This window comes from Oenanthe melanoleuca, chromosome 5 (genome assembly GCF_029582105.1).
Source record: "Oenanthe melanoleuca isolate GR-GAL-2019-014 chromosome 5, OMel1.0, whole genome shotgun sequence".
In the NCBI taxonomy this organism is placed as follows: Eukaryota; Metazoa; Chordata; class Aves; order Passeriformes; family Muscicapidae; genus Oenanthe; species Oenanthe melanoleuca.
Genome location: NC_079339.1, coordinates 8,395,146 through 8,423,035, shown reverse-complemented (window position 1 = coordinate 8,423,035; position 27,890 = coordinate 8,395,146). Strand labels below are relative to the sequence as shown.

Below are 27,890 nucleotides of genomic sequence, written 5' to 3'. Positions count from 1 at the left end.
CATGCCATCCCGTCCCGTCCCGTCCCGTCCCGTCCCGTCCCGTCCCGTCCCGTCCAGTCCCGTCCCGTCCTTTCCGTCCCACAGGTTTCCCAGCTGGCGTCCGTTCCACCCGGAGCGCGGCCGTCGGGCTGTGCTGCCCTCCGATGGGAATATTTGGGATTGCCGGCACCCAGACCCTTCCCGTTCCACTCTTAGGTGCCGGATCCGCCCCTGGGGCCGCCTTCCTCCCTGACAGCCCCGCTCCTGCCCCGCTCCTCCCGGTATCCCCGGCAGTGCCCCGCTCCTGGCCATTCCTCGCTCCTCCGCCCCAATAAAAGCTCCTGGATACATCCCGCTGTCGCCTCTTATCCCTCTCCAAGGGAGGCTGGGGGGCGGGACACCACGGGTGAAGCTGCTCTGGAGGAGAATCTCCCAGAGAAACAGTCCCCGAAAACCGCATGGGGCATCCTGGGGGGAGCATCCCATGGGGAGGGACTGGAGCGTCAGGCACGGGGCTGGGAGGGATGGGAAGGACGGGAGGTGGGTGGGCTGAGATGGGGAGCGGGATGGGAGGTTGTGGGTGGGTTTGGGACATGGCGGGATTGTGGGCAGGCGTTGGACGTAGTGGGAAGGTGTGGGATGTGGTGGGGCTGAAGGAAAGATGTGGGATGTGGTGGGGCTGGTGACCTCAGGAAAAGCACTGGGAGGCGAGTGATGCCCCTTGGAGCCCGTGGTGACAAACACAGATGTCACCCTGCTCCTGGCTGGGGGTGGCCGTGCTGAGGACCGCAGCCTCCTCCTGTCCTTGCTGCTGCACCATCCAAGCCCACTGAGGGAGCAGCTGAAGGCAGAGGAGAGGAAGAATTCCTGAATGCAGAGAGTCTTTTGTACCCGACTCACAAACTTAAAAATTAAAGGCCTTGGGGCAGATCTCTGCTGTGACACTCTGGGAGCAGCCAGGTGGGAATGCTGAGCCCCTGGGCCGTCCTGTCCCTGCTGGCTGTGCTGGTGCCAGCCCAGCTCTGGGCATTCGGGATCGTGGTTGCTCCAGGTAGCACAATCCACGGATGTGTCCCCTTCCTCCAGCCACATTCCTGGCTGGCAGCAGTAGCCTGGGGAACCCGGGGAGCGCTGGCAGAGGGGGCAAAGGCAGCTCGGGGTTCACGATGCCGTTTATTGATCTCAGACCGCAGTGGGATGTAGGAACCAGGTGCCAGGGGGACTTTTGGGATCACAGCGCTGTGAGGCATGACCCCTTTTGGGGAATAGTGTTCTAGGACCCATGAGAGAGGAGGAAAGCCGTGCTCCCTGCAGAGCATCCCTCCCACACTGCCCTTGGTACTGCCCCTGCTCCCTTCTCCTGCAGGATTACAGCACCACAGGGAGGGTGATACCACGGCTATTTATTAATCAAATGACTCGAGGAAGCCCTCAGACACTGTCCCGGGGTCCTTCAGCAGAGCAGTGGAAGGGATCAGCAAGCTGGGACAGCTGTGTCCATGTCAGGATCAATGCCATGGGCATTGCTTTCTTCTGGCTCCTCAAAGAGCCTCTGGAGGGAGAGCCGGAGGGACCCCACGGAGCAGCGGCTCCAGCAGCTCCCTGCCAGGAAGTAGATGAAGGGGTTGATGGTGCTGTGGATGCAGGTGAGCAGGAAAACAACCTGGGAGGACACAACCGTGTAATCAAGCTGCTGCAGGAAGTTGGAGAGGCTGAGGGGGAGAGCAAAGAGGAGGAAGAAGAGCACAAGGAGGAAAATAACAATGTCGAGTCTCTTGGGTTGTCGCTCATGGGAGCCGCACTTGACCTTAATGAAGAGGATTGTGCTGGAAATGAGCATGGCTGGGGTAAAGAGGAACAGGTTGAGGGTGTACATGGAGATGAGGGACACCTGGCAGTGCTGGTGCTCCTGTGACAGGCACAGGGAAGTAACTGTGACAATGACAGCGATGGAGAGTGCCCAGAGCAGGGCACACACCACCCAGGACAGGCGCTGGGGACGGCGGCAGCGGTGCCAGAGTGGGCAGAGGATGGATGTGCACCTGTCAATGCTGATGGCTGTCAGCAGGTACAGCCCCAGGTTGTAGGAGAACAGGGACAGCAGGAGAAGGGACCTCAGGTACGTCAGGGACACGACAATGGAGCAGGACGTGTCCTCCAGCAGGTAGAGCAGGGAGGAGGGGAGCGCAAAGTGGAGGAAAGCGAAGTTGGCGAAGGCCAAGTTGAGGATGTATAAGGTTTTAGGATTCCTTTGGAGAAAGCAGAGGACAGCCCCATTTCCACCCAGCCCACAGAGGCAGATGAGCAGTGTGACACCATCCACAGCCACATCAGTGACATCTATCTCACAGAGATCGTCTCCTTCAGTGGGTGAGGCAGGAGATGGGGACACGGTGGTCACCTCCATGGATGGACACTGGGCAGGCAGTGGGATGTAGCCCCAGGCTGTGGTCAGCGTGGATGGGAGTCAGTGCTTGGAGAATCCAGGAAGGGATGACACAGCTGCTGAGCAGCTCCCTGCAGTGGGAAGGATTTGGTGGGGAGGAGTGAGATGTGCAGGGGAGGAGAATGCTGGAAATGGTGGGGTGGGAGAGGGAGGTGACATGGTTGGGATGTTCAGGAGGGGATGAGGAAGGGAAGCACAGGGCAGAGGATGGGGGATCTGGGGAGGACACTGTGGTCATCAGGAGAGGGTGGCAGGAACAGAGCAGCTGCTGGAGGAGAGGAAGGTGGGGGAGGGAGGAAAGAAAACATTCCACTGACCTGTTCACTGTGGAGCAGCAGCAGGCAAAGGGGGTCTGTGCAGATCAGCAGTGCTTCCTGGTACCTCTTGCACCTTTGGGGTCAATATCCTAAAGTGGATCCCCTCTGGTCAGTAGCATGAAGAAGGAGAAAGTGTTCAGATCACCAGGAGCTCCCCAGTTCTGTTGTACCAGCTGCTGTCCATGCCCTATCCTGGTGTTGCTCCCCAAGACTTGGTGCAGTCATTGGGCAGTCGGAAGTTGCATCTTTGGCTACGTCAGAGCTCCACTTCTGTGGAGTAATTTGTTATGACTTTTATCTTTTGGTTTTTTTTGTCCACTACGGAAGTGGTTTTTGCCAGATGCTCCACAGACAAAATTTTGCAATTGGCTGCTCATTTCTTCTTGATGAGAAACACTCCACTTCCCTGCACAATGACCCATTGTCCAAATGCCTTTCCTCTCCTGACAGATGTTTATCATTCCTCGTTTTTCTTCCCTGAGCGGTCATTGTCCCTGCAGCAGCAGGGAGATGCTGGTGGTGCTGGTGGCACTGGAATGCCGGCAGTGCTGGCAGTGCTGGCAGTGCTGGCAGTACTGGTAAGGCAGCTGGCTGCTTGTCAGAATCGTTTCGCATTCTGGGAAGAGCTCCGGGATCATTGCCAAAACCTCCCCTTGGCCAAAGGACGCTTAGCTGAGCTTCCTCGCTCTATCCCAATCCCATCCTCACCTCGGCTCCTCTTTCCTGGTTCCTGTCCCATCCCATCCTCATCCCCGCTCCCCCTCCCCGCTCTCCATCCTCCCCGCATCCTCTCCCATCCCGCAGGTTTCCCGACCGGCGGCGGCTTCTCTGCTCCGAGCACCGTCTGCCGGGCTCTGCTGTCCTCCAGTGGGGAGATTTGGGATCGGCAGCATCCAGACCCGCTCCGACTTTGTTTTCACCTCTCCAGACCCCTACGACACCCAGGCCCCTCCTTCCCCGGGGCAACCCATCTCCTCCAGCAGCCCGGCTCCTGCCCCGCTCCACCCGGGACTGCCGGCAGTGTCCCTGCCCCTCCTGGCCATGGTGTTCTAGCACCCGGGAGGGAGGAGGAAAACCCTGCTCCCGTGTGCTCCACTCAGAGCATTCCTCCCACATGCCCCTGCTCCTTCTCCTGCGGGATTCCACCGCGGGAGTGTTCCAAAGGAGTGTTTGAGATCCATGATCACCGCCAAGGGGATCAGTAAAAAAACCAGATTTAATATTAAGCGTCAGCACAACGGAGTTCAGTGGCCAGGTTCACTCCAGCCCTGACTGCACAGGCACACCAAGTGAAAAAATCTTTACAAAGAAAATCCAGTCAATGCAACAGGAAATATGACACGTGTGTGGACTCAGACAGTCACTGCAAGGTCCCTGTGCAAAATCGCCCTCAAAGGCAGTGAAAGGCTCACCCTGGATGCGTTTGCAGCTCCTCACCAGGTGAAGAGTTGAGTGTCGAGGAGTGGGAGAGTTGGCCCAGGAGCTGTCAGCCTTCAAGGATCCTCTGAGTGGAGCAAATGGGAGAGTTCCTAGCTCAGGTGACTCAAGGAAACCCAGAGCCACTGTCCCAGGGTCCTTCAGCAGAGCAGGGGAAGGGATCAACAGGCTCAGACCCCTGTGTCCATAGCAGCATCATTGCTGCAGGCAGGGTTTTCTTTCAGCTCCCCAAACACCCTGTGGAGAGCCTTCCTTAGGGACAGCATGGAGCAGTGTCTCCAGCAGCTCCCCACCAATAATTAGATGATGGGTTTGGTGCTGCTGTGGATGCAGGTGAGCAGCAATACAACCCGGGAGGACAGAACGATGTAATTGAGCTGCTTCAGGAAATTGCAGAGGCCGAGTGGGAGAGCAAAGAGGAGGACGGAGAGCACAGTGAGGAGGATAACGATGTCAGGTCTCTTGGGTTGTCGCTCATGGGAGCCACAGTTGACCTTAATGAAGAGGATTGTGCTGGAAATGAGCATGGCTGGGGTAAAGAGGAAGAGGTTGAGGGTTGTCCCGGTTTAGGAGAAATTAGGGAAAAATCTCCAAAGGAGCTCTGCCCCCAAAACAAACCCCCAAAATCTCCTCCCCTCCCACCTACGGGTTCGGGAAGAACTTCCTCAGAGGTAAAATGGAAAAAACTTGTTTATTTACCAAAACACACAGAAAAAACCACTCCCCAACAAGAGAAAAGAACAGCCGCGGGTGATGCAGAAAACTTCACCCGTCGGAGTGGATGCAGCCGGTGCTGGGAAGGGCAGGAACACGTATTTCTTGTCACGATGGTGCAGCGTCCGGGGTTCCTTGATGTTCAGGCCGCCCAGGATCAGGTATTGCTAGCTAATAAGGGAAGAAAAAGTAAAGCAAAAACGGCAGAAAAAGCGCAGAAGCAGGGGGGTTTGCAAGCGGCAAGCAGAACAAGCAGCAAGCAGCAATCCAAGGTGGGGTATTTGCCGGCCGGCCGGCAGAAACTCTTGCCCGGGGGGAGGGGTTGGTGCTGCCTGGCTAGATAAAACAAACTCTCTAGGCATGAGCAACACACGATTCTGGGATACAAAGCATTGCGACATCACCCCAGGACATTCCACCTCTTATCTCCCTATCGTGAACAGGCTCAAGAACTTAATAAAATAAAATAAAAAAACCAAAACAAAAAAACTTCCATTTCACTTATTCAGTCCATCAACACTTACACATTTCCTCTCATTTCACTTACTCAATCCTTCAACACTTACATATTTCTTTCTGTCTCACCCCACAATCAGATCTCCCTGTGGTACACATTGTGTTGTTCCATCTTCCTGCATTATCCACCACGTGCATCCTGGTCCTTGAGCAAGGACAATCCCATGAATGGGTTTGCCTGTACTCAAGGCGGGATTAACCCATACTGCCTTTCCTAACAAACCTCTAACATGGGCCACTGGGGCTTTATCTCCATCCACTATATTAAGGGAGTCAGACTGGGCAGGACCTGCTCGGCTGATGGAACCTCTGGTGTTACCTAACCAAGTAGCCTTTGCTAGATGTTGTTCTCAGTTTTTAAAAGACCCCCCATCTAATGCCTTCAAGGTGGTTTTCAGTAATCCATTGTACCTTTCCACTTTACCTGCAGCTGGTGCATGGTAAGGGATGTGGTACTCCCACTCAGTGCCATGTTCTCTAGCCCAAGTATTATTGAGGTTATTCTTAAAATGAGTCCCATTGTCTGATTCAATTCTCTCAGGGGTACCATGCCTCCGAAGGACCTGCTTTTCCAGGCCCAGGATGGTGTTGTGGGCTGTAGCATGAGACACTGGATAAGTCTCTAACCATCCAGTTGTGGCTTCCACCATGGTCAGTACATAACGTTTACCCTGGCGGGTCTGAGGCAGTGTGATGTAGTCAATCTGCCAGGCCTCTCCGTACTTGTACTTAGACCATCGCCCCCCATACCAGAGGGGCTTCACCTGCTTGGCTTGCTTGATGGCAGCGCACGTGTCACAGTCGTGGATAACCTGAGAGATGCTGTCCATGGTTAGATCCACCCCTCGGTCTCGTGCCCACTTATAGGGGGCATCTCTGCCCTGATGACCCGAGGCATCATGGGCCCATTGTGCTAAGAACAACTCTCCCTTGTGCTCCCAGTCAAGGTCTATCTTCAACACCCCTATCTTTGCAGCTTGATCTACCTGCTGAAAATTTTGCTGCTCTTCATTGGCTCTGCTTCTGGGGACATGGGGGTCTACGTGCCGAACTTTCACAAGCAATTTCTCTAGCCAAGTAGCGATGTCTTTCCATTCTTCAGCAGCCCAAATTGGTTTTCCTCTGCGCTGCCAGTTCGCCTCTTTCCATCTCTTCAACCATCCCCACAGAGCATTGGCTACCATCCAGGAATCATTGTACAAATAGATCTTTGGCCATTTCTCTCTCTCAGCAATGTCTAGGGCCAGTTGAATAGCTTTAAGTTCAGCAAACTGACTTGATCCACCCTCTCCTTCAGTGGCCTCTGCAACCCGCCGTGTTGGGCTCCATACAGCTGCTTTCCATCTCTGATTCATCCCTACAACATGACAGGAACCATCGGTGAATAGGGTGTAACACGCTTCCTCTGCTGGTAGCTGGTTGTACAGTGGAGCTTCTTCAGCCTGTGTCACTGGTTCTTGTTCCTCATCCGTGACACTGAAACTTTCATCTTTGGGCCAGTTTGTAATTATTTCCAAAATCCTAGGGCGATTAATTTTCCAATTCTGGCACGCTGAGTGATGAGGGCTATCCACTTGCTCCATGTGGCACTGGTGGCATGGTGGGTTGAGGGAACCTTTCCGCTGAACATCCACCCCAGCACTGGCAGTCGGGGTGCCAAGAGGAGTTGTGCTTCCGTACCAATCACTTCTGAAGCGGCTTGGACTCCCTCGTAGGCGGCCAAAATTTCCTTCTCCGTTGGGGTGTAATTGCCTGCAGACCCTCTGTAACTTCTGCTCCAAAATCCTAGGGGTCGGCCTCGGGTCTCACCAGGCGCCTTCTGCCACAGGCTCCAGGACAAACCATGGTTCCCGGCTGCAGAGTACAGTACACTCTTCACATCTGGTCCCGTCCTATCTGGGCCAAGAGCTACCGCATGGGAAATCTCCAGTTTGATCTGGGCAAAAGCTTGTTGTTGTTCAGGGCCCCAGTGGAAATTGTTCTTCTTGCGAGTGACCTGGTAGAGAGGACTCACAATCTGGCTGTATTCAGGAATGTGCATTCTCCAAAAGCCTATGGCACCTAGAAAAGCTTGTGTCTCCTTCTTGTCAGTAGGTGGGGACATAGCTGTAATCTTGTTAATAACATCAGTAGGAATCTGACGCCGTCCATCTTGCCACTTCACTCCCAGGAACTGGATCTCACGAGCAGGTCCCTTAACCTTACCCTTCTTGGTGGCGAAGCCGGCTTCCAGGAGAATTTGGATAATTTTTTCTCCTTTCTGAAACACTTCCGCTGCTGTGTTCCCCCATACGATGATGTCATCAATATATTGTAGATGTTCTGGAGCTTCACCCTTTTCCAGTGCAGCCTGGATCAGTCCAGGACAGAGGGTGGGACTGTGCTTCCACTCCTGAGGCAGTCAGTTCCAGGTGTACTGCACGCCCCTCCAGGTGAAAGCAAACTGAGGCCTGCACTCTGCTGCCAAAGGAATGGAGAAAAACGCATTGGCGATGTCAATGGTGGCATACCACCTTGCTGCCTTGGACTCCAGCTCGTACTGCAGCTCCAGCATGTCCGGCACGGCAGCGCTCAGTGGTGGAATCACTTCATTGAAGGCACGATAGTCCACAGTCAATCTCCATTCTCCATCAGACTTGCACACAGGCCAGATGGAGCTGTTGAAGGGTGAGTGGGTTTTGCTGACCACCCCTCGGTTCTCCAGTTCACGGATCATCTTGTGGATGGGGATCACAGCATCTCGAGTTGTCCTATATTGCTGGCGATGTACTGTTGAAGTGGCAATTGGTACCCGTTGCTCTTCTCCTTTCAGAAGTCCTACTGTAATTGGATTCTCAGACAGTCCAGGCAAGGTGTTTAATTGCTGGATATGCTCTGCCATCACAGCTGCTATTCCAAATGCCCATCTGAGTCCTTTTGGGTCCTTAAAATATCTGCTCCAAGGGTAATCTATGCCCAAAATGCATGGGATCTCTGGACCAGTCACAAGAAGATGTTTCTTCCAATCCTTTCCAGTTAGACTCACTTCAGTTTCCACCATGGTGAAGTGCTGCGAGCCACCTGTCACACCAGCAATAGAAACAGATTCTTCCTCCACATATCTTGACGGAATTATCGTACACTGTGCTCCTGTATCCACAAAAGTTTTATACTTCTGTGATTTCGATGTGCCAGGCCACCGAATTCACACGGTCCAAAAAACACAGTTCTCCCTCGCCTCACCCTGGCTAGAGGGAGGGCCCCTCTAAGCGTGGTTATCCTTCTTTTCTGAGGCATACATCTTAGAGGTTCCCTCAAGAGGGTCAGACATGTCATTATCATTATCATGTTTGGCATTTTGTCTATGAGAAAAAGGAGCAGCTCTCTGTTTGGTGGAACTTCATCTTTCAATCTTGCCTTCCTTCAAATCCCTCACCATTGTGCTAGAGCAGCCGTAGGCTTTCCATCCCACCTCCTCATGTTCTCTCCACAATCCCTCAGAAAAAACCATAGCTCGGCTCGGGGAGTGTACCTCCTCTCCCTATCGGGGGACGTCTATGTTGTGTGCCAGGGTTTCTAATCTGTACTGCTGAAATTTGGAGGAGGTCCTCCTTGATTTCCTCTCTAAGTCTCCGATGATTTCCTCTATCTTATCTTCTAAGTTCTGCAAGCGTGTTTCCACAGCTGCAATTCTAGCATGGGTTGGGCCATGTACAGAATCCGCATAGGCACGAAGCTTCTTTGCCATGTTGAGTACAGTCTCATGCACCTCATCCTGCTTCATTATCGCTAGAGCGGATGCATATTCAGGTGGCCCCAGTCGTACAATTACTGGGGTGCATGGTACCAGGTCCAGATTCCTAGTTGTTATATCATCCGAAAAAATAATCTCCGCCACTGCCATCTCCCTCAGACGTTGGATCCCTTGCTCTATGGTTTTCCACCGGGTCTGCTGCATGTACAGGTCATCGGCACACAGATACCTTTGTGCTACGCTGCATAAAACACGTGCCCAGAGGCTTTGAGTGTTAGCCCCCGTCATCATTCCTTGATTGAGGACCGGATCATGAGACAGGGATCCCAAATGTCTCGCTTCAGTGCCATCCAGGATGGTAGCCTCGCCTGCCGCATCCCAAAGCCGGACCAGCCAACTGATTATGGATTCATCAGGTCATCTCGTATAGTCCTTCCTTAGACCACAAAGGTCCTTCAAGGAAAAGGACTCACTATTGCTCTCTGACTTTGCACCGGTCACCTTAACTCCAGGTTTCATTTCAGGAGGCGTTGAGGGTCCTTCTCCTGCATCATCATCATCATCCTCCACTGGTCGATCAGTCTTAGCTGTACATTTTCCACTTCTGGTGCTAGTAGCCACGGCCATTGGTTGAAGCTTATTATCTAATTTTGTCCCTGTCCTCGAGCCTGGGGTGTTGACTACAGCCTGAGTCACTGGGATGGTAACTAATTTATCTCCCTGTTCCCTGTCTTCTGTCTGTGATTCTACACTATCTAACAGGGTACGATAAACATGTGCCAGGGCCCAACTCACTGCAGTAATCCTTTTTTCCCTAGAGCTACCGTGGCACTTCTCTTTCAAATATTTTACCACCTCAGCTGGGTTCTGAATTTGCTCGTGTGAAAAGTCCCAAACTATAGGATCAGAAAATTCCTTTAACATTTGGCCCAGGTCCTGCCATTTCCCACATCACTCAGGACTCCTCACACTTTGCTCTGCTCCTAAGTCAGGAGTCGCACCAGCACCTCTAGAAAACTCAGCCCTGATTTTATATAAACTGTAAACCGTGTAGAGAAAGCTTACAAAATTAAACATCAGAAAGATGATCTCTTTAATACTCAAGGAGAACTGCACATTTCCTAATAACGATGTAAAAAATTCAGAGGAGACAAAGGGAAGCAAAGGCTGAAAAGCCTCCTCCCCTGCTTCTCCTCTAACAAACTGAATGCATATCCATAACCAGGATCCAGAAGTTATCCCTGGAACCAATTCCAGCATCTTCATAAACCTCTTACAAGCCATTGCAACCAAGCCCAGTCCAATAAATATTTTGGTCATTATCCCTCTAGTATAAAAACTACAAATAAGGGACAGTACTGGATCTATTTCTGGGTAGGAAAATAACCCCAGAGACCAAAGAGGTATTAAAACCTCAAAAAACCCTAGTATCCAAAACCACACACCAAAATTCATCCCAAAAAGCATTATAAATCTATACCAATATACAGTTACACAGTAATAAAGTTTTTTCCACTTACTCTTTCCCCACGTTGGGCGCCAAATAATATTTGTCCCGGTTTAGGAGAAATTAGGGGAAAATCTCCAAAGGAGCTCTGCCCCCCAAAACAAACCCCCAAAAACTCCTCCCCTCCCACCTACGGGTTCGGGAAGAACTTCCTCAGAGGTAAAGTGGAAAAAACTTGTTTATTTACCAAAACACACAGAAAAAACCACTCCCCAACAAGAGAAAAGAACAGCCGCGGGTGATGCAGAAAACTTCACCCGTCCCGAGTGGATGCAGCCGGTGCTGGGAAGGACAGGAATGCGTATTTCTTGTCACAATGGTGCAGCATCCGGGGTTCCATGATGTTCAGGCCGCCGAAGATCAGGTATTGCTAGCTAATAAGGGAAGAAAAAGTAAAGCAGAAACGGCAGAAAAAGCACAGAAGCAGGGGGGTTTGCAAGCGGCAAGCAGAAGCAGCAGCAAGCAGCAAGCAATCCAAGGAGGGGTTTTGCCGGCTGGCCGGCAGCAGCTCTTGCCCGGGGGGAGGGGGTGGTGCTGCCTGGCTAGATAAAACAAACTCTCCAGGCACGAGCAACACAGGATTTGGGGATACAGAGCATTGCTATATCACCTCAGGACATGGGTGTACATGGAGATGAGGGACACCTGGTAGTATTCCTGCTCCTGTGACTGGCACAGGGAAGTAACTGTGACAATGACAGCGATGGAGGGGACCCCAGCGGGGACAGAACAGGACACAGAGAGGGAAGCAGGAAGTAGGAAATGCTGCTTCCTCCCTGGGTCAGTGGGATGGGAAGCACCTTTGTCCCCCATCCCACAACAGTACAGAGCATCATGGATGTCCCACGGGGGATTCAGGACAGGGGTCTCTGTGGCTGCCCCCATTCCCTACACTCCCTGAGTGCCCTCACTGAGGGACCAATCCTGCTCCCAACCCTGTGACATGCCAAGAGAGACAGAGGTGTCACAGAGCCCCACCAGCCCCAGGCTGGGCCATCTCTTGCCTCCTGTCCTCATGTCCCTCTCCAAACGGCCCCGCTGCTGCCACCCACAGCCACGGGTGGTGACAGCCACCCACCAGCCAGGGGACGGGAATCCCGGTACCTTGGGGAAGTCCCCCCTGGCGAAGGCCAGCAGCAGTGACGTCTTCCCGCAGCCGCCATCCCCCACGACGACAGCCTTGACCTCGGTTTCGGGGGCTCCTGGGCTCTGTCCCCCCGGCTCCTGCTGCATGGGGGTGTCCGGTGGGGCCACGGAGCCCGAGTGGCCTCGGCGGAGGCAGGGATGGGGACAGGGGGGCGGGCAGCACCCGCCCGGTCCAGGGTGCGGCTGTCACTCCGCCCACCGCCGGGCTGGGGCCGCGGCGGTGACAGCGGTGGCGACACACGTACAGGTGCCCCGGCTCACAGGTGACCTTCTCCCGGCAGGTCCTCGCGGCGTCACAAGCGTCACACTGCCACCTGCATGTCCTGCCTGCCCGTGTGACGCTCCCTCGCACTCCTGCCCGCTGCCTCTGGCGCGCTCTCATCCTCATCCCACACCTGATCCCACCGCCCATGGGAATCCTACTGCCCATGGCAATCCCACTCGTGCACTCTCCGTGCAGATCCCCCATACCCCTGGGATAGGATCCCCCGTGCCCTCCCCGACGCCGCATTCCCGCCTCCGAGCCCGGGATTTATTGCCGCGAGCATCCGCGGGAGGCGAAGTCCAGGGGTGGAGGGAGGCACGGAGGGGGTGACTCACTGCCCTGGCCCCGCTGTCAGTGCCACCCCTGCTGTCACACCCCTGCGGTGCCATGCTGAGCCCTGCCCTGCCAGGAGTCTCTGTCTCCAGCAGCACCTGGGTGAGGGGGTGCCCACCAGCCTCCTGCCTTTTCCTAGTGATTCCAGCACAGCTGGCACAGGCTGTGACACACTGCTTTGCTCGGGGACATGCCATCCTATCAGTGATGTCCCCCAGTGATGCCCCTGCTTAGATGTCCCCAAGACCCTCTCCAGTCCAGTCCAGTCCCTCTTCTGTCACCCCAAAACTTTGGTGGGGGTGAATGGTTTCTTCTGGTGTAGGGTTGCAGGGAGGGATGTGGGGTCGTGTGTGTTGTCCCCTGCCATCTCCTCATCTGCCACCAGCCTCTCCAGGCTCTCTCAGGGGCTATCAGTCTGTCCAGAAGGGCTCTGGAGCCTCCAGACCAGCTGGAGTGGATCCAAAGTGAGGGCTCAGAGAAATTCCCAATTGACACCCAGGCCTGATGCAGGATGAAGTTGGAAGAGAGGGTTTCTCACGCTGGGAGGCTGGAGGCAAATGCACGCAGTAATGAACAATCTCAGAAGGATGCCAGCATCGGGGTAGGATGGGGAGAGGAGGCTTGAGCACCATCAAACAATTAGGAAGGTGGCAATTACCAGTCTAATGAGATATCAGGTTGAATCGTAAAAGCATCAAGATTCTTTCACAGCGAGATGCAGCTGCTGCAGTGTTCGTCCTCTGGGGTATTCGCTCGGACCAAACATTTCCTTTCCCGCAAGACCAACAGACTTTTGACGGGAGAAGAGGCAGCCTGTGTGCAACTGCCCAGTGCCTGATCCGTGATTGTGCAGAAACGCCCCAAAAAGCTGCTTTATCTGGGGACAAATTGGCTGCTTGGAGCTTCTGAGGACGGGATACCCCGATTTTCCTCACTGGAGAAGATTGAGCACCGGAGGGAAGGAGCGTGCCCTGCTCGGAGACACCAACAGGTTGGCCCCAAGGAAAGGTAGGGGGTTGGGACCAGAGTCCAGCCCTGGGTACTGCTTGTGTCTCCCTGGATGTCCCCAAATCCCCTCTCACCGCTCCTGTGGCTGTCCTCAATCGGGATGACTGAATTGATCCAACCCTCCCTCCGCCCTCACCTCACCCCTGGATATCCCACGGTCCCCCTGTCCCCAGCCCTGCTGTGCCACCCCGCCAGGACCCCTCCCCCTGTCATGGGATCCTCTGGGGTCCCACTAATTCCCCTCTGCTCTGACCACAGCTGGGGACCACATCCCACCCTCCACCATGGAGCTGAGCCTGACCTCCCCACCTCCCTCATCTCCTGTGATGGACCGCAAAGGAGAAGATTCCTGTGGGATCAATGTCACCGATGTGGCCATAGACGGTGTCACGCTGTTCATCTGCTTCTGTGGGCTGGTTGGGAATGGGGCTGTCCTCTGGCTCCTTGGATTCCACATCCACAGTAACCCCATCACCGTCTACGTCCTCAACCTGGCTGTGGCCGACTTCACCTTCCTCTTCCTCATAGTCCCCTCCTCCGTGCTCTTCCTGATGTATGATGTGTCCTGCTCCACTGTCGTGTCCCTGAAGCACCTGAGGTCCCTTCTCCTGCTGTCCCTGTTCTCCTACAACATGGGGCTGTACCTGCTGACAGCCATCAGCATCGAGAGGTGCAGCTCGATTCTCTTCCCCCTCTGGTACCGCTGCCGCCGTCCCCAGCGCCTGTCCTGGGTGGTGTGTGCCCTGCTCTGGGCACTCTCCATCACTGTCATGGTGGTGGTGACCTCCCTGTGCCTGTCACAGGACCATGAGCATTGCCAGGTGGCTCTCATCTCCATGTATGCCCTCAACTTTCTCATCTTTGCTCCACCCATGGTAATCTCCAATGTGATCCTCTTCATCAAGGTCCTGTGTGGCTCCAAGAGACGTCAGCCTAAGAGGCTCTACATTGTTATCTTCCTCACTGTGCTCTTCTTCCTCATCTTTGGACTGCCCCTCAGCCTCTGGAATTCCTTTCAGCAGCTCGATTACATATTTGAGTACTCCCAGGTGGTTTTCCTGCTTGCCTGCATCAACAGCAGCATCAACCCCTTCATCTACTTCTTGGTGGGGAGCGGCTGGAGGCACTGCTCTGTCACATCCCTCCAGGTCGCCTTCCGGAGGGTCTTTGAGGAGACAGGGATCACCACAGTCTCCAGCTGAGAGGTCACTGTGGTCTCTCTGGCCGTGCTGCCCATGCTGCCTTCATGCTCAGCTGCCCATCATTGCTCCCAGCCAGGCCTGCAGATCATCCTCCTGCAGCTGTGTGTCAGGACGCATCCCATAGCTTTTCCCATCCCACTGATCCATGATGTTGTGTTCATCCCCATTCCCATCCCCATCCCCATCCCCATCCCCATCCCCATCCCCATCCCCATCCCCATCCCCATCCCCATCCCCATCCCCATCCCCATCCCCATCCCCATCCCTGTACCTACCCCTATCCCTATCCCTATCCCTATCCCTATCCCTATCCCTATCCCTATCCCTATCCCTATCCCTATCCCTATCCCTGTCCCTGTCCCTGTCCCTGTCCCTGTCCCTGTCCCATCACTATCCCTATCCCTATTTCCTCCTTATACCACCCGCATTCCCACCCCAGTTGTACCCCTAAACCTCATCTCTGCTCCGGCTCACTGTTGCCTGTCGCCATCCCATTCCCATGCTGCTTCCCATCCCTACCTCCGCTCCATTCTCCATCCCATCCCATCCCATCCCATCCCTCTCCCTATCCCATCCCATCCCATCCCATCCCATCCCATCCCATCCCATCCCATCCCATCCCATCCCATCCCATCCCATCCCAATATCCCCATATCACATTATCCCATCCCAATTTCCCATCTCATCCCATCCCATCCCATCCCATCCCATCCCATCCCATCCCATCCCATCCCATCCCATCCCATCCCATCCCATCCCATCCCATCCCATCCCATCCCATCCCATCCCATCCCATCCCATCCCATCCCATCCCATCCCATCCCGTCCCGTCCCGTCCCGTCCCGTCCCGTCCTTTTCGTCCCATCCTTTTCGTCCCGCAGGTTTCCCAGCTGGCGTCCGTTCCACCCGGAGCGCGGCCGTCGGGCTGTGCTGCCCTCCGATGGGAATATTTGGGATTGCCGGCACCCAGACCCTTCCCGTTCCACTCTTAGGTGCCCGATCCCCCCCTGGGGCCGCCTTCCTCCCTGACAGCCCCGCTCCTGCCCCGCTCCTCCCGGTATCCCCGGCAGTGCCCCGCTCCTGGCCATTCCTCGCTCCTCCGCCCCAATAAAAGCTCCTGGATACATCCCGCTGTCGCCTCTTATCCCTCTCCAAGGGAGGCTGGGGGGGCGGGACACCACGGGTGAAGCTGCTCTGGAGGAGAATCTCCCAGAGAAACAGTCCCCGAAAACCGCATGGGGCATCCTGGGGGGAGCATCCCATGGGGAGGGACTGGAGCGTCAGGCACGGGGCTGGGAGGGATGGGAAGGACGGGAGGTGGGTGGGCTGAGATGGGGAGCGGGATGGGAGGTTGTGGGTGGGTTTGGGACATGGCGGGATTGTGGGCAGGCGTTGGACGTAGTGGGAAGGTGTGGGATGTGGTGGGGCTGAAGGAAAGGTGTGGGATGTGGTGGGGCTGGTGACCTCAGGAAAAGCACAGGGAGGCGAGTGATGCCCCTTGGAGCCCGTGGTGACAAACACAGATGTCACCCTGCTCCTGGCTGGGGGTGGCCGTGCTGAGGACCGCAGCCTCCTCCTGTCCTTGCTGCTGCACCATCCAAGCCCGCTGAGGGAGCAGCTGAAGGCAGAGGAGAGGAAGAATTCCTGAATGCAGAAAGTCTTTTGTACCCGACTCACAAACTTAAAAATTAAAGGCCTTGGGGCAGATCTCTGCTGTGGCACTCTGGGAGCAGCCAGGTGGGAATGCTGAGCCCCTGGGCCGTCCTGTCCCTGCTGGCTGTGCTGGTGCCAGCCCAGCTCTGGGCACTCGGGATCGTGGTTGCTCCAGGTAGCACAACCCACGGATGTGTCCCCTTCCTCCAGCCACATTCCTGGCTGGCAGCAGTAGCCTGGGGAACCCGGGGAGCGCTGGCAGAGGGGGCAAAGGCAGCTCGGGGTTCACGATGCCGTTTATTGATCTCAGACCGCAGTGGGATGCAGGAACCAGGTGCCAGGGGGACTTTTGGGATCACAGCGCTGTGAGGCATGACCCCTTTTGGGGAATAGTGTTCTAGGACCCATGAGAGAGGAGGAAAGCCGTGCTCCCTGCAGAGCATCCCTCCCACACTGCCCTTGGTACTGCCCCTGCTCCCTTCTCCTGCAGGATTACAGCACCACAGGGAGGGTGATACCACGGCTATTTATTAATCAAATGACTCGAGGAAGCCCTCAGACACTGTCCCGGGGTCCTTCAGCAGAGCAGTGGAAGGGATCAGCAAGCTGGGACAGCTGTGTCCATGTCAGGATCAATGCCATGGGCATTGCTTTCTTCTGGCTCCTCAAAGAGCCTCTGGAGGGAGAGCCGGAGGGACCCCACGGAGCAGCGGCTCCAGCAGCTCCCTGCCAGGAAGTAGATGAAGGGGTTGATGGTGCTGTGGATGCAGGTGAGCAGGAAAACAACCTGGGAGGACACAACCGTGTAATCAAGCTGCTGCAGGAAGTTGGAGAGGCTGAGGGGGAGAGCAAAGAGGAGGAAGAAGAGCACAAGGAGGAAAATAACAATGTCGAGTCTCTTGGGTTGTCGCTCATGGGAGCCGCACTTGACCTTAATGAAGAGGATTGTGCTGGAAATGAGCATGGCTGGGGTAAAGAGGAACAGGTTGAGGGTGTACATGGAGATGAGGGACACCTGGCAGTGCTGGTGCTCCTGTGACAGGCACAGGGAAGTAACTGTGACAATGACAGCGATGGAGAGTGCCCAGAGCAGGGCACACACCACCCAGGACAGGCGCTGGGGACGGCGGCAGCGGTGCCAGAGTGGGCAGAGGATGGATGTGCACCTGTCAATGCTGATGGCTGTCAGCAGGTACAGTCCCAGGTTGTAGGAGAACAGGGACAGCAGGAGAAGGGACCTCAGGTACGTCAGGGACACGACAATGGAGCAGGACGCGTCCTCCAGCAGGTAGAGCAGGGAGGAGGGGAGCGCAAAGTGGAGGAAAGCGAAGTTGGCGAAGGCCAGGTTGAGGATGTATAAGGTTTTAGGATTCCTTTGGAGAAAGCAGAGGACAGCCCCATTTCCACCCAGCCCACAGAGGCAGATGAGCAGTGTGACACCATCCACAGCCACATCAATGACATCTATCTCACAGAGATCGTCTCCTTCAGTGGGTGAGGCAGGAGATGGGGACACGGTGGTCACCTCCATGGATGGACACTGGGCAGGCAGTGGGATGTAGCCCCAGGCTGTGGTCAGCGTGGGCGGGAGTCAGTGCTTGGAGAATCCAGGAAGGGATGACACAGTTGCTTAGCAGCTCCCTGTAGTGGGAAGGATTTGGTGGGGAGGAGTGAGATGTGCAGGGGAGGAGAATGCTGGAAATGGTGGGGTGGGAGAGGGAGGTGACATGGTTGGGATGTTCAGCAGGGGATGAGGAAGGGAAGCACAGGGCAGAGGGTGGGGGATCTGGGGAGGACACTTTGGTCACCAGGAGAGGGTGGCAGGAACAGAGCAGCTGCTGGAGGAGAGGAAGGTGGGGGAGGGAGGAAAGAAAACATTCCACTGACCTGTTCACCGTGGGGCAGCAGCAGGAAAAGGGGGTCTGTGCAGCTCAGTGGTGCTTCCTGGTAGCTCTTGCATCTTTGGGGTCAATATCCTAAAGTGGATCCCCTCTGGTCAGTAGCATGAAGAAGGAGAAAGTGTTCAGATCACCAGGAGCTCCCCAGTTCTGTTGTACCAGCTGCTGTCCATGCCCTATCCTGGTGTTGCTCCCCAAGACTTGGTGCAGTCATTGGGCAGTCGGAAGTTGCATCTTTGGCTACGTCAGAGCTCCACTTCTGTGGAGTAATTTGTTATGACTTTTTTCTTTTGTTTTTTTTTTGTCCACTACGGAAGTGGTTTTTGCCAGATGCTCCACAGACAAAATTTTGCAATTGGCTGCTCATTTCTTCTTGATGAGAAACACTCCACTTCCCTGCACAATGACCCATTGTCCAAATGCCTTTCCTCTCCTGACAGATGTTTAGCATTCCTCTTTTTTCTTCCCTGAGCGGTCATTGTCCCTGCAGCAGCAGGGAGATGCTGGTGGTGCTGGTGGCACTGGAATGCCGGCAGCGCTGGCAGTGCTGGCAGTGCTGGCAGTACTGGTAATGCAGCCTGGCTGCTTGTCAGAATCGTTTCGCATTCTGGGAAGAGCTCCGGGATCATTGCCAAAACCTCCCCTTGGCCCAAGGACGCTCAGCTGAGCTTCCTCGCTCTATCCCAATCCCATCCTCACCTCGGCTCCTCTTTCCTGGTGCCTGTCCCATCCCATCTCATCCCCATCCCCGCTCCCCCTCCCCGCTCTCCATCCTCCCCGCATCCTCTCCCATCCCGCAGGTTTCCCGACCGGCGGCGGCTTCTCTGCTCCGAGCACCGTCTGCCGGGCTCTGCTGTCCTCCAGTGGGGAGATTTGGGATCGGCAGCATGCAGACCCGCTCCGACTTTGTTTTCACCTCTCCAGACCCCTACGACACCCAGGCCCCTCCTTCCCCGGGGCATCTCCTCCAGCAGCCCGGCTCCTGCCCCGCTCCACCCGGGACTGCCGGCAGTGTCCCTGCCCCTCCTGGCCATGGTGTTCTAGCACCCGGGAGGGAGGAGGAAAATCCTGCTCCCGTGTGCTCCACTCAGAGCATTCCTCCCACATGCCCCTGCTCCCTTCTCCTGCGGGATTCCACCGCGGGAGTGTTCCAAAGGAGTGTTTGAGATCCATGAAAATATCACCGCCAAGGGGATCAGTGAAAAACCAGATTTAATATCAAGCGTCAGCACAACGGAGTTCAGTGGCCAGGTTCACTCCAGCCCTGACTGCACAGGCACACCAAGGGAAAAAATCTTTACAAAGAAAATCCAGTCAATGCAACAGGAAATATGACACGTGTGTGGACTCAGACAGTCACTGCAAGGTCCCTGTGCAAAATCCCCCTCAAAGACAGTGAAAGGCTCACCCTGGATGCGTTTGCAGCTCCTCACCAGGTGAAGAGTTGAGCCTTGAGGAGTGGGAGAGTTGGCCCAGGAGCTGTCAGCCTTCAAGGATCCTCTGAGTGGAGCAAATGGGAGAGTTCCTAGCTCAGGTGACTCAAGGAAACCCAGAGCCACTGTCCCAGGGTCCTTCAGCAGAGCAGGGGAAGGGATCAACAGGCTCAGACCCCTGTGTCCATAGCAGCATCATTGCTGCAGGCAGGGTTTTCTTTCAGCTCCCCAAACACCCTGTGGAGAGCCTTCCTTAGGGACAGCATGGAGCAGTGTCTCCAGCAGCTCCCCACCAATAATTAGATGATGGGTTTGGTGCTGCTGTGGATGCAGGTGAGCAGCAATACAACCTTGGAGGACAGAACGATGTAATTGAGCTGCTTCAGGAAATTGCAGAGGCTGAGTGGGAGAGCAAAGAGGAGGACGGAGAGCACAGTGAGGAGGATAACGATGTCAGGTCTCTTGGGTTGTAGCTCATGGGAACCACAGTTAACCTTAATGAAGAGGATTGTGCTGGAAGTTAGCATGGCTGGGGTAAAGAGGAAGAGGTTGAGGGTTGTCCCAGTTTAGGAGAAATTAGGGGAAAATCTCCAAAGGAGCTCTGCCCCCAAAACAAACCCCCAAAATCTCCTCCCCTCCCACCTACGGGTTCGGGAAGAACTTCCTCAGAGGTAAAATGGAAAAAACTTGTTTATTTACCAAAACACACAGAAAAAAACACTCCCCAATACGAGAAAAGAACAGCCACGGGTGATGCAGTAAACTTCACCCGTCTGAGTGGATGCAGCCGGTGCTGGGAAGGGCAGGAAACGCGTATTTCTTGTCACGATGGTACAGCGTCCGGGGTTCCTTGATGTTCAGGCCGCCGAAGATCAGGTATTGCTAGCTAATAAGGGAAGAAAAAGTAAAGCAAAAACGGCAGAAAAAGCGCAGAAGCAGGGGGGTTTGCAAGCGGCAAGCAGAAGCAGCAGCAAGCAGCAAGCCAAGGGAGGGGTTTTGCCAGTGGGTGAAGGCAGCTCTTGCCCGGGGGGAGGGGGTGGTGCTGCCTGGCTAGATAAAACAAACTCTCCAGGCATGAGCAACACAGGATGTGGGGATACAGAGCATTGCGACATCACCTCAGGACATGGGTGTACATGGAGATGAGGGACACCTGGCAGTGCTCCTGCTCCTGTGACAGGCACAGGGAAGTAACTGTGACAATGACAGCGATGGAGGGGACCCCAGCGGGGACAGAACAGGACACAGAGAGGGAAGCAGGAAGTAGGAAATGCTGCTTCCTCCCTGGGTCAGTGGGATGGGAAGCACCTTTGTCCCCCATCCCACAACAGTACAGAGCATCATGGATGTCCCACGGGGGATTCAGGACAGGGGTCTCTGTGGCTGCCCCCCATTCCCTGCACTCGCTGAGTGCCCTCACTGAGGGACAAATCCTGCTCCCCACCTGTGGGAGTCCAGAATATTCCTCTGGCTTCCCTGGAAGGTTTAAGACCCCCCTGGCGAGGTCCCCAAAAACCCTCGAATGAGACCCAGGTGTCTCAGGGGCTGGATTTAGCTCCTTGGAACAATTTACCCACATTGAGAGAAGAAATGCTAGCCGCAAAAATAAATAGAGTGCAAATCAGACTGTTAGAACGTAGATAAATAGACTTTTGGGAATGTTTGTGATAAGGGACACGTGGCCAAGATGGAGAATTGGGGTGTGCATACCTCTTCCTCCTTCTTCTCCATGTCATCCATGCTGGGTGACACGCTGGCACTTTTAGATTGCATGCAGACAGAGCTGGAACATGTAACAAGATTGTATTGTATTGGGGGTCATTTGTAAATACCTAGTACTAAATTTAGAGTATAAAAGATAAGTCCTGCCTCTACCAGGCAGATTCTGCCCTGGACGTCTAGCGAGCAGACCGCTTTTCGCTGAACAAAGCATTCCTGAGATAAGGAAGAATAAAGAACCATGAAAACTTCTAAGAACAGCCTCATGCAGTCTCTCATCTGTGGGCATCGGAAAGAGCTGGGTTCCAAACCACCTGCATGTCCTCCAGAGGTGATCTCAGGTCTAAGGAGACACCTCGGGATGTGACACCCGTCCTGTGACCCGCCATGAGAGGCAGAGGTGCCACAGAGCCCCACCAGCCCCAGGCTGGGCCTCCTCTTGCCCCCTGTCCCCATGTCCCTCTCCAAACGGCCCCGCTGCCGCCACCGTGTCCCATCGGCGCCCTTTGCCTGTCACCGCTCCCGCACGGTGACAGCCACCCACCAGCCAGGGGACAGGAATCCCGGTACCTTGGGGAAGTCCCCCCTGGCAAAGGCCAGCAGCAGTGACGTCTTCCCGCAGCCGCCATCCCCCACGACGACAGCCTTGACCTCGGTTTCGGGGGCTCCTGGGTTCTGTTTCCCCGGCTTCTGCTGCATGGGGGTGTCCGGTGGGGCCACGGAGCCCGAGTGGCCTCGGCGGAGGCAGGGATGGGGACAGGGGGGCGGGCAGCACCCGCCCGGTCCAGGGTGCGGCTGTCACCCCGCCCGCCGCCGGGCTGGGGCCGCGGCGGTGACAGCGGTGGCGACACACGTACAGGTGCCCCGGCTCACAGGTGACCTTCTCCCGGCAGGTCCTCGCGGCGTCACAAGCGTCACACTGCCACCTGCATGTCCTGCCTGCCCGTGTGACGCTCCCTCGCACTCCTGCCCGCTGCCTCTGGCGCGCTCTCATCCTCATCCCACTCGTGATCCCACCGCCCATGGGAATCCTACTGCCCATGGCAATCCCACTCGTGCACTCTGCGTGCAGATCCTCCACACCCCTGGGATGGGACCCCCGCGCCCTCCCCGACGCCGCATTCCCGCCTCCGAGCCCGGGATTTATTGCCGCGAGCATCCGCGGGAGGCAAAGTCCAGGGGTGGAGGGAGGCACGGAGGGGGTGACTCACTGCCCTGGCCCCGCTGTCAGTGCCACCCCTGCTGTCACACCCCTGCGGTGCCATGCTGAGCCCTGCCCTGCCAGGAGTCTCTGTCTCCAGCAGCACCTGGGTGAGGGGGTGCCCACCAGCCTCCTGCCTTTTCCTAGTGATTCCAGCACAGCTGGCACAGGCTGTGACACGCTGCTTTGCTCGGGGACATGCCATCCTATCAGTGATGTCCCCCAGTGATGCCCCTGCTTAGATGTCCCCTAGACCCTCTCCAGTCCAGTCCAGTCCTTCTTCTGTCACCCCAAAACTTTGGTGGGGGTGAATGGGTGCTTCTGGTGTAGGGTTGCAGGGAGGGATGTGAGGTCGTGTGTGCTGTCCCCTGCCATCTCCTCATCTGCCACCAGCCTCTCCAGGCTCTCTCAGGGGCTATCAGTCTGTCCAGAAGGGCTCTGGAGCCTCCAGACCAGCTGGAGTGGATCCAAAGTGAGGGCTCAGAGAAATTCCCAATTGACACCCAGGCCTGATGCAGGATGAAGCTGGAGGAGAGGGTTTCTCACGCTGGGAGGCTGGAGGCAAATGCACGCAGTAATGAACAATCTCAGAAGGATGCCAGCATCGGGGTAGGATGGGGAGAGGAGGCTTGAGCACCATCAAACAATTAGGAAGGTGGCAATTACCAGTCTAATGAGATATCAGGTTGAATCGTAAAAGCATCAAGATTCTTTCACAGCGAGATGCAGCTGCTGCAGTGTTCGTCCTCTGGGGTATTCGCTCGGACCAAACATTTCCTTTCCCGCAAGACCAACAGACTTTTGACGGGAGAAGAGGCAGCCTGTGTGCAACTGCCCAGTGCCTGACCCGTGATTGTGCAGAAACGCCCCAAAATTGGCTGCTTGGAGCTTCTGAGGACGTGAGACGCCAATTTTCCTCACTGGAGAAGATTGAGCACTGGAGGGAAGGAGCGTGCCCTGCTCGGAGACACCAACAGGTTGGCCCCAAGGAAAGGTAGGGGGTTGGGACCAGAGTCCAGCCCTGGGTACTGCTTGTGTCTCCCTGGATGTCCCCAAATCCCCTCTCACCGCTCCTGTGGCTGTCCTCAATCGGGATGACTGAATTGATCCAACCCTCCCTCCGCCCTCACCTCACCCCTGGATATCCCATGGCCCCCCGGTCCCCAGCCCTGCTGTGCCACCCCGCCAGGACCCCTCCCCCTGTCATGGGATCCTCTGGGGTCCCACTAATTCCCCTCTGCTCTGACCACAGCTGGGGACCACATCCCACCCTCCACCATGGAGCTGAGCCTGACCTCTCCACCTCCCTCATCTCCCGTGACAGACAGTGAAGGAGATGATTCCTGTGGGATCAATGTCACCGATGTGGCCATAGACGGTGTCACGCTGTTCATCTGCCTCTGTGGGCTGGTTGGGAATGGGGCTGTCCTCTGGCTCCTTGGATTCCACATCCGCAGGAACCCCATCACCGTCTACGTCCTCAACCTGGCTGTGGCCGACTTCACCTTGCTCGTCTTCATGGTCCCCTCCTCCCTGCTCTACCTGCTGGATGATGTGTCCTGCTCCACTGTCGTGTCCCTGAAGCACCTGAGGTCCCTTCTCCTGCTTTCCCTGTTCTCCTACAACATGGGGCTGTACCTGCTGACAGCCATCAGCATCGAGAGGTGCAGCTCGATTCTCTTCCCCCTCTGGTACCGCTGCCGCCGTCCCCAGCGCCTGTCCTGGGTGGTGTGTGCCCTGCTCTGGGCACTCTCCATCACTGTCATGGTGGTGGTGACCTCCCTGTGCCTGTCACAGGATCATGAGCACTGCCAGGTGGCTCTCATCTCCATGTATGCCCTCAACTTTCTCATCTTTGCTCCACCCATGGTAATCTCCAATGTGATCCTCTTCATCAAGGTCCTGTGTGGCTCCAAGAGACGTCAGCCTAAGAGGCTCTACATTGTTATCTTCCTCACTGTGCTCTTCTTCCTCATCTTTGGAGTGCCCCTAAGCCTCTGCAATTTCCTGCAGCAGCTCGATTACATATTTGAGTACTCCCAGGTGGTTTTCCTGCTGGCCTGCATCAACAGCAGCATCAACCCCTTCATCTACTTCTTGGTGGGGAGCGGCTGGAGGCACTGCTCTGTCACATCCCTCCAGGTCGCCTTCCGGAGGGTCTTTGAGGAGACAGGGATCACCACAGTCTCCAGCTGAGAGGTCACTGTGGTCCCTCTGGCCGTGCTGCCCATGCTGCCTTCATGCTCAGCTGCCCATCATTGCTCCCAGCCAGGCCTGCAGATCATCCTCCTGCAGCTGTGAGTCAGGACGCATCCCATTGCTTTTCCCATCCCACTGATCCATGATGTTGTGTTCATCCCTATCCCTATCCCTATCTCCTATCCCTATCCCTATCCCTATCCCTATCCCTATCCCTATCCCTATCCCTATCCCTATCCCTATCCCTATCCCTATCCCTATCCCTATCCCTGTCCCTATCCCTATCCCTATTGCATCCTCGTCCCACCAGAATTCCCACCCCAGTCCAATCCCTAAACCATCCTCATCTCGACTCCCCTTCACTGTTGCCTGTCCCCATCCTATCCCCATGCTGCTTCCCATTCCTATCTCTGCTCTTTTCTCCATGCCATGCCATGCCATGCCATGCCATGCCATCCCGTCCCGTCCCGTCCCGTCCCGTCCCGTCCCGTCCCGTCCCGTCCCATCCCGTCCCATCCCATCCCGTCCCGTCCCGTCCCGTCCCGTCCCGTCCATCCCGTCCCGTCCTTTCCGTCCCACAGGTTTCCCAGCTGGCGTCCGTTCCACCCGGAGCGCGGCCGTCGGGCTGTGCTGCCCTCCGATGGGAATATTTGGGATTGCCGGCACCCAGACCCTTCCCGTTCCACTCTTAGGTGCCGGATCCGCCCCTGGGGCCGCCTTCCTCCCTGACAGCCCCGCTCCTGCCCCGCTCCTCCCGGTATCCCCGGCAGTGCCCCGCTCCTGGCCATTCCTCGCTCCTCCGCCCCAATAAAAGCTCCTGGATACATCCCGCTGTCGCCTCTTATCCCTCTCCAAGGGAGGCTGGGGGGGCGGGACACCACGGGTGAAGCTGCTCTGGAGGAGAATCTCCCAGAGAAACGGTCCCCGAAAACCGCATGGGGCATCCTGGGGGGAGCATCCCATGGGGAGGGACTGGAGCGTCAGGCACGGGGCTGGGAGGGATGGGAAGGACGGGAGGTGGGTGGGCTGAGAGGGGGAGCGGGATGGGAGGTTGTGGGTGGGTTTGGGACATGGCGGGATTGTGGGCAGGCGTTGGACGTAGTGGGAAGGTGTGGGATGTGGTGGGGCTGAAGGAAAGGTGTGGGATGTGGTGGGGCTGGTGACCTCAGGAAAAGCACAGGGAGGCGAGTGATGCCCCTTGGAGCCCGTGGTGACAAACACAGATGTCACCCTGCTCCTGGCAGGGGGTGGCCGTGCTGAGGACCGCAGCCTCCTCCTGTCCTTGCTGCTGCACCATCCAAGCCCGCTGAGGGAGCAGCTGAAGGCAGAGGAGAGGAAGAATTCCTGAATGCAGAAAGTCTTTTGTACCCGACTCACAAACTTAAAAATTAAAGGCCTTGGGGCAGATCTCTGCTGTGGCACTCTGGGAGCAGCCAGGTGGGAATGCTGAGCCCCTGGGCCGTCCTGTCCCTGCTGGCTGTGCTGGTGCCAGCCCAGCTCTGGGCACTCGGGATCGTGGTTGCTCCAGGTAGCACAACCCACGGATGTGTCCCCTTCCTCCAGCCACATTCCTGGCTGGCAGCAGTAGCCTGGGGAACCCGGGGAGCGCTGACAGAGGGGGCAAAGGCAGCTCGGGGTTCACGATGCCGTTTATTGATCTCAGACCGCAGTGGGATGCAGGAACCAGGTGCCAGGGGGACTTTTGGGATCACAGCGCTGTGAGGCATGACCCCTTTTGGGGAATAGTGTTCTAGGACCCATGAGAGAGGAGGAAAGCCGTGCTCCCTGCAGAGCATCCCTCCCACACTGCCCTTGGTACTGCCCCTGCTCCCTTCTCCTGCAGGATTACAGCACCACAGGGAGGGTGATACCACGGCTATTTATTAATCAAATGACTCGAGGAAGCCCTCAGACACTGTCCCGGGGTCCTTCAGCAGAGCAGTGGAAGGGATCAGCAAGCTGGGACAGCTGTGTCCATGTCAGGATCAATGCCATGGGCATTGCTTTCTTCTGGCTCCTCAAAGAGCCTCTGGAGGGAGAGCCGGAGGGACCCCACGGAGCAGCGGCTCCAGCAGCTCCCTGCCAGGAAGTAGATGAAGGGGTTGATGGTGCTGTGGATGCAGGTGAGCAGGAAAACAACCTGGGAGGACACAACCGTGTAATCAAGCTGCTGCAGGAAGTTGGAGAGGCTGAGGGGGAGAGCAAAGAGGAGGAAGAAGAGCACAAGGAGGAAAATAACAATGTCGAGTCTCTTGGGTTGTCGCTCATGGGAGCCGCACTTGACCTTAATGAAGAGGATTGTGCTGGAAATGAGCATGGCTGGGGTAAAGAGGAACAGGTTGAGGGTGTACATGGAGATGAGGGACACCTGGCAGTGCTGGTGCTCCTGTGACAGGCACAGGGAAGTAACTGTGACAATGACAGCGATGGAGAGTGCCCAGAGCAGGGCACACACCACCCAGGACAGGCGCTGGGGACGGCGGCAGCGGTGCCAGAGTGGGCAGAGGATGGATGTGCACCTGTCAATGCTGATGGCTGTCAGCAGGTACAGTCCCAGGTTGTAGGAGAACAGGGACAGCAGGAGAAGGGACCTCAGGTACTTCAGGGACACGACAATGGAGCAGGACGCGTCCTCCAGCAGGTAGAGCAGGGAGGAGGGGAGCGCAAAGTGGAGGAAAGCGAAGTTGGCGAAGGCCAGGTTGAGGATGTATAAGGTTTTAGGATTCCTTTGGAGAAAGCAGAGGACAGCCCCATTTCCACCCAGCCCACAGAGGCAGATGAGCAGCGTGACACTATCCACAGCCACATCAATGACATCTGTCTCACAGAGATCGTCTCCTTCAGTGGGTGAGGCAGGAGATGGGGACACGGTGGTCACCTCCATGGATGGACACTGGGCAGGCAGTGGGATGTAGCCCCAGGCTGTGGTCAGCGTGGGCGGGAGTCAGTGCTTGGAGAATCCAGGAAGGGATGACACAGCTGCTGAGCAGCTCCCTGCAGTGGGAAGGATTTGGTGGGGAGGAGTGAGATGTGCAGGGGAGGAGAATGCTGGAAATGGTGGGGTGGGAGAGGGAGGTGACATGGTTGGGATGTTCAGCAGGGGATGAGGAAGGGAAGCACAGGGCAGAAGAGGGGGGATTGGGGGAGGGCACTGTGGTCATCAGGAGAGGGTGTCAGGGACAAG

At 56.1% G+C, this 27,890-nt stretch overlaps 7 protein-coding genes across 8 annotated transcripts in view; 2 read left to right on the top strand and 5 right to left on the bottom strand.

Moving 5' to 3' along the window:
- Window positions 1–11,998, bottom strand: part of LOC130253479 (rho-related GTP-binding protein RhoF-like) — a 32,163-nt gene extending 20,165 nt beyond the window's left edge. Inside the window, exon 1 of the mRNA XM_056492069.1 lies at window positions 11,754–11,998. Within this exon, the coding sequence (XP_056348044.1) occupies window positions 11,754–11,882 (129 nt within the window). The 5' untranslated portion in view covers window positions 11,883–11,998. The remainder of the gene's footprint in view (window positions 1–11,753) is intronic.
- LOC130253457 (mas-related G-protein coupled receptor member H-like) overlaps window positions 1–27,890 on the bottom strand; it is a 151,152-nt gene that overhangs the window by 111,218 nt on the left and 12,044 nt on the right. The gene's annotated exons all lie outside the window — the stretch shown is intronic.
- LOC130253450 (mas-related G-protein coupled receptor member H-like) lies at window positions 1,363–3,034 on the bottom strand. The gene is made up of 2 exons (XM_056492030.1): window positions 2,743–3,034; window positions 1,363–2,496 (listed from the first exon to the last, which is right to left on the bottom strand). Exon 2 carries the CDS (start codon window positions 2,384–2,386, stop codon window positions 1,454–1,456), a length of 933 nt encoding a protein of 310 aa, XP_056348005.1. The 5' UTR covers window positions 2,387–2,496; window positions 2,743–3,034; the 3' UTR covers window positions 1,363–1,453.
- On the top strand, window positions 13,686–14,603 carry LOC130253468 (mas-related G-protein coupled receptor member H-like). Its single transcript, XM_056492058.1, has one exon. It carries the CDS (start codon window positions 13,686–13,688, stop codon window positions 14,601–14,603), a length of 918 nt encoding a protein of 305 aa, XP_056348033.1.
- Window positions 16,764–19,011, bottom strand: LOC130253449 (mas-related G-protein coupled receptor member H-like). Its single transcript, XM_056492029.1, has 3 exons — window positions 18,965–19,011; window positions 18,144–18,248; window positions 16,764–17,897 (listed from the first exon to the last, which is right to left on the bottom strand). Exon 3 carries the CDS (start codon window positions 17,785–17,787, stop codon window positions 16,855–16,857), a length of 933 nt encoding a protein of 310 aa, XP_056348004.1. The 5' UTR covers window positions 17,788–17,897; window positions 18,144–18,248; window positions 18,965–19,011; the 3' UTR covers window positions 16,764–16,854.
- LOC130253464 (mas-related G-protein coupled receptor member H-like) lies at window positions 23,786–24,703 on the top strand. The gene has a single exon (XM_056492054.1). It carries the CDS (start codon window positions 23,786–23,788, stop codon window positions 24,701–24,703), a length of 918 nt encoding a protein of 305 aa, XP_056348029.1.
- The window catches only part of LOC130253447 (mas-related G-protein coupled receptor member H-like), a 141,206-nt gene continuing 139,882 nt past the window's right edge, over window positions 26,567–27,890 (bottom strand). For both annotated transcript variants that reach the window (XM_056492024.1, XM_056492025.1), the window contains exon 2: window positions 26,567–27,700. In XM_056492024.1, the coding sequence (XP_056347999.1) occupies window positions 26,658–27,590 (933 nt within the window). In that variant the 5' untranslated portion in view covers window positions 27,591–27,700 and the 3' untranslated portion in view covers window positions 26,567–26,657. The remainder of the gene's footprint in view (window positions 27,701–27,890) is intronic.

Coding starts and splice junctions, on each gene's coding strand:
- LOC130253450 (XM_056492030.1), bottom strand. CDS start 2,386: ATGGAGGTGACCACCGTGTCCCCATCTCCTGCCTCACCCACTGAAGGA.
- LOC130253468 (XM_056492058.1), top strand. CDS start 13,686: ATGGAGCTGAGCCTGACCTCCCCACCTCCCTCATCTCCTGTGATGGAC.
- LOC130253464 (XM_056492054.1), top strand. CDS start 23,786: ATGGAGCTGAGCCTGACCTCTCCACCTCCCTCATCTCCCGTGACAGAC.
- LOC130253449 (XM_056492029.1), bottom strand. CDS start 17,787: ATGGAGGTGACCACCGTGTCCCCATCTCCTGCCTCACCCACTGAAGGA.